Source organism: Ahaetulla prasina, chromosome 1 (genome assembly GCF_028640845.1).
Source record: "Ahaetulla prasina isolate Xishuangbanna chromosome 1, ASM2864084v1, whole genome shotgun sequence".
Classification (NCBI taxonomy): Eukaryota; Metazoa; Chordata; class Lepidosauria; order Squamata; family Colubridae; genus Ahaetulla; species Ahaetulla prasina.
Window position 1 is genome coordinate 369,796,233 of NC_080539.1, and position 10,000 is coordinate 369,806,232.

At 47.3% G+C, this 10,000-nt stretch overlaps 1 protein-coding gene across 3 annotated transcripts in view; it reads right to left on the bottom strand.

Moving 5' to 3' along the window:
- Positions 1 to 10,000, bottom strand: part of LOC131188343 (transducin-like enhancer protein 2) — an 85,453-nt gene that overhangs the window by 54,560 nt on the left and 20,893 nt on the right. For all 3 annotated transcript variants that reach the window (XM_058163563.1, XM_058163562.1, XM_058163561.1), the window contains exons 8-9: positions 6,705 to 6,721; positions 2,494 to 2,583 (exon numbers count right to left, since the gene is read on the bottom strand). In XM_058163563.1, coding sequence (XP_058019546.1) covers positions 2,494 to 2,583; positions 6,705 to 6,721 — 107 coding nt within the window. The remainder of the gene's footprint in view (positions 1 to 2,493; positions 2,584 to 6,704; positions 6,722 to 10,000) is intronic.

The following is a 10,000-nucleotide window of genomic DNA, read 5'->3' on the forward strand; positions in this document are numbered from 1 at the left end:
AGGCCGCCCCATTCTGATGGCATCAAATCAATTAATCCAGCCGTCGACCTTCCGTAGCCAAAATCTCCAGATCTCAGCCGGGAGACCCGGGTTCGATTTTCAAACCAAATGAACCCTCGGATACCACCGAGTTGACCTTGGTGTCCGACTAATCAGCCCGGCTGCCCATCTGGGCATCTGGCCGTTCCTGTTTCTTACTCCCAGGTTCTAATTCAGTGCTTCCCAAACTTTGCTTCCCCAAAAATTCTTTCCCCAAAACTGCGTATCAGAAAGTCTTAATCAAACCCAGAGGACCGGTTAGAATTCCCTTCCTTTTCCTCCCCCTTGTAACAAGTCGCTAAATGAATCAGCCAAAGGACTTGCTATATCAGGGGTCTCCAACCTTGGCAACTTTAAGACTTGTGGCCTTCAACTCCCAGAATCCCTCAGCCAGCAAAGCTGGCTGAGGAATTCTGGGAGTTGAAGGCCACAAGTCTTAAAGTTGCCAAGGTTGGAGACCCCTGTGCTATATTACAGGGCCGTCCTCAACTTACGACCGCCATGGAGTTCAACGTTTCCATTGTTAAGTGAGACCGTTGTTCAGTGAGTTTTGCCCCGTTTTTACCACCTTTCTTGCTGGAGCTGTTCAGTGAATCCCTGCCATTTTTAAGTTTAGCAATGTGGTTGTTAAGTGAATCCGGTTTCCCCCATTGACTTTGCTGGTCAGAAGGTCGCAAAACAGGATCACGTGACAACCCCTGCCCCCCCCGGACACTGCGACTGTCCTAAAGATGAGTCCGTTGCCAAACATCCCATTTTTGATCACATATATAACCATGGGGACACTATTTACAACGGTCAGGTTGTAAATATAAAAAAAATGATCCACAGTCTCTGTTTTCAATGCCGTTATAACTTCAAATCAATGGTTGTAAGTTGAGGACTCCCTGCGTTATAACTTCAAATCAATGGTTGTAAGTTGAGGACTCCCTGCGTTATAAAAAGAACATCGTTGAATGATCTTTTCGTCATGTCAGCAAATTGGCCTTGGTAATTTAGTGGAAACTAATCAAGGAGAGAAGCAACCTAGAACTAAGGAGGAATTTCCTGACAATTAGAACAATTAACCAGTGGAACAACTTGCCTCCAGAAGTTGTGAATGCTCCAACACTGGAAGTTTTTAAGATGATGTTAGAGAACCATTTGTCTGAAGTGGTGTAGGGTTTCCTGCCTGGGCAGGGGGTTGGACTAGAAGGCCTCCAAGGTCCCTTCCAACTCTGTTATTCTATATTCTAATTTCATCCAAGTACCTCTTCATTTATTTATTTATTTGTCAATTATATATAAGATAACAGGTAGAAGTATAAACATAATTTGGATACATGTAAAGAGTAAGTAAAAAGGAATACTAGGAATGCTTTGGGAGATTTTTAAATATATTTTGCTACATGGGGGCAATCTTTGAATTATAGATGATCCTCGACTTACGACCGCAACTGAGCCAAGGTCCTAAGTCGATTGAGTCACTACGTGAGCTGACTCCATTTTAGGAGCATTTTGATGTTTGTTAGGTGAGTCTCCATGTCATTCAGTGGGTCACATGGTCATTAAGTGAACCGTGTGGTTGGATAAGCAAATTCAGCATATCCTGTGGGCATTTTTAATTTTTTTTTTTGCTATTTTTTGCTGGAAAAAGTCACAAATCACGACCATGGGACACTGCAATCGGTCGTAAATGGGAGCCAAATGCCAAGCACCAGAAATATGATCATGTGGAAAGCAGTCATAACTCTGAGGACGGTTTATAAATGCAGGTAGCCCTTGACTTACAACAGTTCATTTAGTGACCGTTCAAAGTTACAGCGGCGCTGAAAAAAAGTAACTTATGACCGTTTTTCACACTTGCGACTGTTGCAGAATCCCAGTGATCAAAATTCAGACACTTGTCAACTGACTCGTATTTATGACGGTTGCAGTGTCCCAGGGATCACATGATCCCCCACTTTGTGACCTTCTAAGAAGCAAAGTCAACGGTGGAAGTCAGGTTCACTCACTTAACAGTGGCAAGAAAGGTCATAAACACGGGGCAAGATTCATTTAACAACTGTCTTGCTTAACAACAGACACGTTGGGCTCAATTGTGGTCTTAAGTCGAGGACTGCCTGTCCTCCAAAGTCAAGGGAGAAGCCAGGTTCACGTAACAACCCTGCTACTAACTTAACAACTGCAGCGATTCACTTAACAACCGTGGCAAGAAAGGTCCTAAAATGGAGCAAGATTCACTTAAACAAATGTTTCACTTGGCAAGTGAAACACTTGGGCATAATTGTGGTCGTAAGCTGAGGACTACTTGTTATTTAAACTGACCCTGACATAATAGGTCATGGCTTCATTTCTCGAAGAAAAGCGCTTTTACCCAATTTTGGATAATTTAACCAAGTTTGGGAAGACATCCCCTTCCGTCAGGACAAAATTCCTGCAAAATGAAAAAGAGACACTCGCAGAACAACCTACCTCTCCTTTGTCCTGCAGCTTGGCCTTCGCCCCGCTATCTTGGCCCCGTTCTTCACCTTGGATACTCTCCGGAGGAGACGCAGAATTGCTCTGCAGGTTGCGGAGACGAGAAGGAGGCAGATTAATGAACGGATAGAAGCAGTGGGAAAACAAGAGGTCCATTTCTGGTGCTTCAAATCAGGGGTCTCGGGCCTTGGCAACTTTTAAGACTTGTGGACTTCAACTCCCAGAATTCTCCTCGGCATGGCCTGGCTGAGGAATTCTGGGACTTGAAGTCCACCCATCTTAAAGTGGCCAAGATTGAGAAACACTGTTCTAGGTTCTTCAATCCACAGCCCTCTCCAGCTGGTTGAATGACAACCAAAGGATCTTCAAGCAGCTCAGCCATCGTTGCCATGGGCTGGGAATCCTGGGATCTGTAGTCTACCTTCACCAGTCTGCAGCCTGTGATCATACTCCCCCCCCCACAGATAGGTTATCTTCCTCTCCTACCAGTATTAGAAAAGGGAATTTTATAATTTTCTGATTCAGGGTGAAAGCCACCATTCAGAATCAGGGGGTCTCCAACCTTGGCAACTTTTAAGACTTGTGGACTTCAACTCCCAGAATTCTCCTCGGCATGGCCTGGCTGAGGAATTCTGGGAGTCGAAGTCCACAAGTCATAAAGCTCGCGAGGTAGGAGAGCTCCTGCTCCAAACCATAAGACAGTGGCTGTTATTTAATTATAAGTAAGATTATTTCCTCCATCCTCCCCCAGCCCAGCGGCCTGGCTGGGGAATTCTGGGAGTTGGCTTTCGTAAAAATTCGAAATAGGGCAATGTTTTTCAACCTTGGCCACTTTAGGATGGGTGAGCTCCAACTCCCTATGCGGCAGAAGTGGTATTGAACCGATTCAGACCAGTTCGCCCGAACCGGCAGTGGAAACTGTGGGTAGGCCCGCCCCAACTGCTCCGGCTCTATGCTATCTTATTTAGGCATGTTTTTGAGGCCGGGCACATGGGCGGGAGGCGCGCGGGAGAGCAAAGTCCATGCACAGAAGGCAAGCACGCATGTGGAAGGCATGCGGGGTGAACCGGTAGTAACATAATGTGAAACCAACCACTGCTATGCTGGCTGGGGAATTCTGGGAGTTGAAGAAACACTGTTCTAGGTTCTTCAATCCACAGCCCTCTCCAGCTGGTTGAATGACAACCAACGGATCTTCAAGCAGCTCAGCCATCGTTGGCAATGGGCTGGGAATCCTGGGATCTGTAGTCTATCTTCAGCCTGTGATCACCCTCTCCTCCCTGCCCCCCCCCCCCCAGGACAGGACATCTGCCTCTCCTACCAGTATTATAAAAGGGAATTTTGTAATTTTCTGATTCAGGGTGTAAGCCACTATTCAGAATCATTCTACCTACTGCCGACGTTTGCCTCCCACCGACCCGTGCGCTCTCATAGAGAGGGACTCCTCAGGGTACCGTCAGCCAAGCAATGTCGGCTGGCGGCCCCCAGGCAAAGGGCCTTCTCTGTGGGGGCTCCCACCCTCTGGAACGAACTTCCCCCAGGACTTTGTCAACTTCCTGACCGTCGGACCTTCCGCCGCGAGTTGAAGACGTATTTATTTCTCCGCGCAGGACTGGCATAGAATTTTTAGAAGTTTTATTATTCGGTTTTAAATTTTAAAGTGGGTTTTATTGTTTTAAATGCGTTTTAAATTGGGGCCATATTTAATAAGTTTTTTAATTATTGATTTTATTCTGTACTTATTTATCGTTGTTTTATTTGGCTGTGAACCGCCCTGAGTCCTTCGGGAGAAGGGCGGTATAAAAATTTAATTAATTAATTAAATAAATAAATAAATAAATAAATTCAGGGCAGGGGTCTCCAACCTTGGCAACTTTTAAGACTTGTGGACTTCAATTCCCAGAATTTCTCAGCCAGAAAGCTGGGAGTTGAAGTCCACAAGCCTTAAAGTTGCCAAGGTTGGGAACCCCACCCCCTCCCCGATTCAGGGGACAGTCGGTAGCTCTGAAATCCAATATCAACCAGTGAGAAAAATATAGAGTTAAAGCAGAATAATACAAAACTTCATTGTAAAACCAGCATTGTAGGTCTACATAGTGCCTTTTCAACATTATTGCCCTATGATAAGATGGATGTGTCAGTTTTGGAAGACAATTTTCTTTTTGCTTCTTAACTGCCACATATTTTAGCTGGGGAAGTTGGGAGGGGGTTGTTGTTGGAGCGGTAGAAAGTTAGTCATAACAACATTCCGTATTCAAGGACTTTTGCCTGCGTCTGATGTAGACAGCCTGAAGATTGTATCCAATTGAGTGTGAAGAGTTGACTGGACAATGTGATGAATTTGTGGGTGTGGGGTAGGGCTTTGAAGTGTCAACCGGGTGTGGAAAACCCAGAAGCTTTCAGTTTCGGGTTTTCCCAGCTGTGCCAACATGACATCTCTAATAAATTGGAACTTTGAGGAACCTCGAGCCTCAGAGCTTTATTTCGTTGGGGGTGTTCCTTGAAACCCTGACAGGATGGCCAATAAATGTAATAAATAAATAATAAATAAAACCTGATCAGGTTTCCCCCCTCAAAAAATTTCCCCCACATTTGCTGTGTATGTGTCTTTGTGTGTGTGCATGCTTTGCAGAAGCAGTCACCCAAAACTTGGTTCTCTTTTCCAAGCAGACGAGAAGAGAGTTGAAAAAACCCAGGACTGATTGTCTGAGGTTCCTTCATATTATTTACTATTATTATTATTCATTCTCCCATTTATTATTTTATCTCCCCATTGTTACTTTATAAGTAACTCAAGGCAACAAACATACTGCACGTAATATTTCTCCCTCCTCTCATTTTTCCCACAACAGCAACCCTGTGAGGTAGGTTTGGCTGAGAGAACGTGAGTAACCCGAAGTCACCCAGCTGGGTTTTATGGCTAAAACAAGACTAGAACTCACTGTCTCCTAGTGATTGGCCCAAAGTTACCCATCTCTCTTTCCTGCCTAAGGTGGGACTAGAACTCACCATCTCCTGGTGATTGGCCTAAAGTCACTCAATTGGCTTTCCTGCCTAAGACAGGACTAGAATTCACAGTCTCCTGGTGATTGGCCTAAAGTCCCCCAGGTGGCTTTTGTTGTGGCCTGCCAGCAGCAGCAGAGCTGGCAGCAGATTCGGACAGTGAGGAGGTTGGGGAGGAACGTGGGTCAGTCCTGAAGTCTGGGGAAGGCTCGGACGATGGCTCTGAGTCAGAGGCAGAGAGGGGGCCAAGGCCATCTGATAGATTTTTGCTGCCTCCGGAGTCTCCGGAGTCTGACATCAGCGAGGCAGAAGCCTGTTCCCAGTGTGTGCATGCACAGAGCTGCCAGACGACAAGAATAATTAAGGAAACAGGGTCGACTTGGGAGTAAGGCTTGGAGATGATTGGCCCCTCCCATAAGACATAAAAGAGAAGCGAACGGGACGTGAGCTTTTGCAGGAAGCAATTTGTTCATCTGGCCGACTCAAGATTTGAAAATTCTGTTTGTGACTCTGTGCCAAGTTTGGCCTTGCCCTGCGTCTGGAAATTAGCTCTTTAGCAGCGTTCCACGTGAGATGGGTGGATGATGATAACCTTCCCCTGAAAGACTGTTTATCAAACCTTGCAGACTGTAAATGAAAGTAATTTACAGGCGTATGAATTTGAGGTTTGCTGGGACTAAGTTTGTGTTGTTTAATTTCTAAGGAAGCCTAAATCAGAACAGCTTTCATGCCTAAGGCGGGACTAGAACTCACCGCTTCCTGGCGATTGGTTCAAAGTCACCCAGCTGTTTTTCATGCTTAAGACAGGACTACAACTCACCACTAGAACTCCTGGTCTCCCGGTTTCTAGACTGATGCCTTCACCACTAAACCAAACCAGCTCTTGCATCAGTGGTGAAATTCAATTTTTTTTACTACCGGTTCTGTGGGCGTGGCTTGGCGGGCATGGCAGGGGAAGGATACTGCAAAATCCCCATTCCCACCCCACTCTGGGACCAGAGGTGGTATTTGCCGGTTCTCCGAACTGCTCAAAATTTCCGCTATCGGTTCTCCAGAACCTGTCAGAACCTGCTGGATTTCACCCCTGCCTTGGCATACATTGTACAGCCTGAGCTGACCCGAGGATCAGCACTTTTGGGGCTGCCCCAAAGTGCCCGACCCCCCGTATTTCCCCCAAGCATAGACGCAGTTAGTTATCTTACCCGACTTTGTGGGTTTCCTGGAACGCAGTCAGTTATCCGACATTTTGGGGAAGCAAAAAAAAAGACGGTAAAAACAGGGAATTAGGCCTTTGCAATGATAAAATCGGAGAGCTGAATATAACGAGAAAAGATTATGTGCGTGCCCACACAGGTGTGGCATTTGTGTGGCACACGCAGAGTAAAAAGCTGCCCAGAGCTGGCTGAAATGCGACGGCATAGAAATGCTAGATAATAATAAATAAAACTTACAGAGTGACAACAGTCTAGTAGCTTATGAGAGGGCTCAGTTCCCACGGCTTACTGAGTTAACCCATTTCCTGGGTTCACACAATATAGCGATAGCACTGAAGATTGATATATCACTTCACAGTGCTTTTACAGCCCCCTCTAAGCGGTTTACAGAGTCAGCCTACTCTCCCCCCAACAATCTGGGTCCTCGTTTTACTGACCACGGAAGGATGGAAGGCTAAGTCAACCCTGAGCCAGTCAGGATCGAACTGATGGCAGTGGGCAGAGTCACCTTGCAATAATGCATTCTCACCACTGTGCCACTATGGTTCCCCCGTCCTTCCTTCCTTCCTTCCTCCCTCCCTCCCTCCCTCCCTCCCATTTTTCCTTTCCTTTCCTTTCCTTTCCTTTCCTTTCCTTTCCTTTCCTTTTCTTCCTTCTTCCCTCCCTCCCTCTCTATCTTCCCACTTCGCACTTATACTGTATACTGCACGACCTGTATACTGCACGAATCAAGAAGAGGGCCGTGAAAATATTTGCAGATCACTCGCATCCTGGACATAAACTGTTTCAACTCCTACCCTCAAAACGACACTATAGAGCACTGCACACCAGAACAACTAGACACAAGAACAGTTTTTTCCCGAAGGCCATCACTCTGCTAAACAAATAATTCCATCAACACTGTCAGACTATTTACTGAATCTGCACTACTATTAATCTTCTCATAGTTCCCATCACCAATCTCTTTCCACTTGTGACTGCATGACTATAACTTGTTGCTGGCAATCCTTATGATTTATATTGATATATTGACCATCAATTGTGTTGTAAATGTTGTACCTTGATGAACGTATCTTTTCTTTTATGTACACTGAGAGCATATGCACCAAGACAAATTCCTTGTGTGTCCAATCACACTTGGCCAATAAATTCTATTCTATTCTATCTATCTATTCTATATATCTATATACATATATTAGTATTATATACTGCTTCACAGTGCTTTAGAGCAGGTGTCTCCAACCTTGGTCCCTTTAAGACTTGTGGACTTCAACTCTCAGAGTCCCTCAGCCGGCAAAGCCGGCTGAGGAACTGTGGGAGTTGAAGTCCACAAGTCTTAAAGGGACCAAGGTTGGAGACCCCTGCTTTAAGCCCTCTCTAAGGGCTTTACAGAGTCAGCATTTTGCCCCCAATAATCTGGGTCCTGCGATAACTTAACATGCTATGGTAGTCCTCAACTTACAACCATCGCTTGAGTGACTTTTTGTAGCTACGATCCATCCCCCCAGGGACGTATGACTCAGTTTTCCGAATTCTGATGGCTGCCCCCGCCCCACACAAACACACTCTACGGGCTGCCTGCTCAGACAAACCAAGGCTGTGGCATGCATACATTGGAAAGAAAACCGGGAAGTCTATAATTGTGGAGGCGTCTGGCAAGAACCAAGAATGTTTATTCACAGGGAATATGCACCTGTAAAACTTGTATCAACTCCGGGTGATTAAAGCCAAGGGTCCCTAAATTGTGAGTCACTGTTCTGTCCCCCCTTCGCCCCTGTCCGAGTGATGGTTTAATTAGCCGGTACTATCAGCTCTGGCAGCAGAATAGCGAGCATCTGCCAAGTGTCTCTGTTATCTCCCTCGACGCCGATGAGTCACCCAGGAACAAACTTCAGCTCTTAGTTGAATTTGCCTGCTATGAAGAGGCACAGCAGCTCTCACTGCCTTTATTTTCTGTGGGGCGTGGCTCCATGACTCAGCACTTCCTAGGCCTGCCCCACCCCTGCTTCTGTTGTTCCCTCCTCTCCTGCCTATGAAACCTAGGGTCCAGCCAGGCCTGATTGCCATCAGCTGGGTCTGAAGGTGTGGCCTGGGGGAGGAAGAGTCAGGGGACCGACTCTTTCACCTGGCCTGCTTCTGGCTCCTGGAGCTGAGCCAGGGAAGCCGGTGCTCCCGAGGTAAGTCCTGACGGCCCTTCCCCCTCACTTTCCAAGTCACTTTCTGGCAGGAGGCCCGGCTCCAAGTCACTTTCTGGCAGGAGACCCGGCATGGGGGACGCAGACACAACAGTCACCGTGACCCACTACCAGGCTGTGGTGTAATGGCCACCGGGCCACGTGAGTGGCTGGCCAGCACGCACGCACACATCCCACTCAAGCTAACGTCACCCGGAGCATTGCATACGCTCCGCAGCCCTGTTTGCGTCCCGCACGCTCGTGGCCCTATTTGCATTGTGTGCGCTCACAGCCCTGTATGCAGCGCAAGCTTGTAGCCCTACTCGAATCGCACACACCCTCGCGATGCCGTTCGCGCACATGCTTGTGGACCCCTTCCAGTGGTGAAATGCAGCCGGTTCTATCCGGCTCAGGCGAACTGGTAGCACCGGCAGTGGAAGGCTCCGCCCACCCACCCAGACATCAACACGTCCCGTTTTTGATGCAGAGATGTCGCATGCGAGCTCCCATTTGTGAACCGGTAGCGAAGGTAAGTGGATTTCAACCCGGCCCCTTCACATATGCATGTGTATGTGTAAAGGTGCCTGCCCATCACCCCCTCCAGGCCACCAACCTAGAAAGGTTGGGGAACTCTGGGTTAAAGGACTGATAACAGAAAGAGAAGTTAGATATCTTGCATACCATGTTAGGAATAGAAATGGCCTGAGCAAACAGAATGTGTATTATATCAGCGGTTACCAACTGGTGGTCCATGAACCACTGGTGGTCCATGAGAAAATTTTGGTGGTCCGCAGAAAAATTATTTGCATTTTTTATATTGCACTCAATCAGGGGTCCTCAAACTACGGCCCCCTGGGACAGTTATGTGCAATAAGCGTTTGTGTTGCTGCAGAGAGTCTCCCACTTCGGGGTCTTTTTGTGTAGGTCGGAGGGGGGCAGAAATTCCAACTTGGGGTCTGCTTCAGCTTCCTGGTGCGGGGCTTTGGGCGAAGGCTGGAGGGAAGAGCTGCTGGTGGCGAAGAGCCAGAGGGCCTTGTTCCAGTGGGACTGCCTCATGGCCTCGAACTGGCTGACCGTCTCAGCCAACTGAGCCTCCAGGTGCCGGTACCT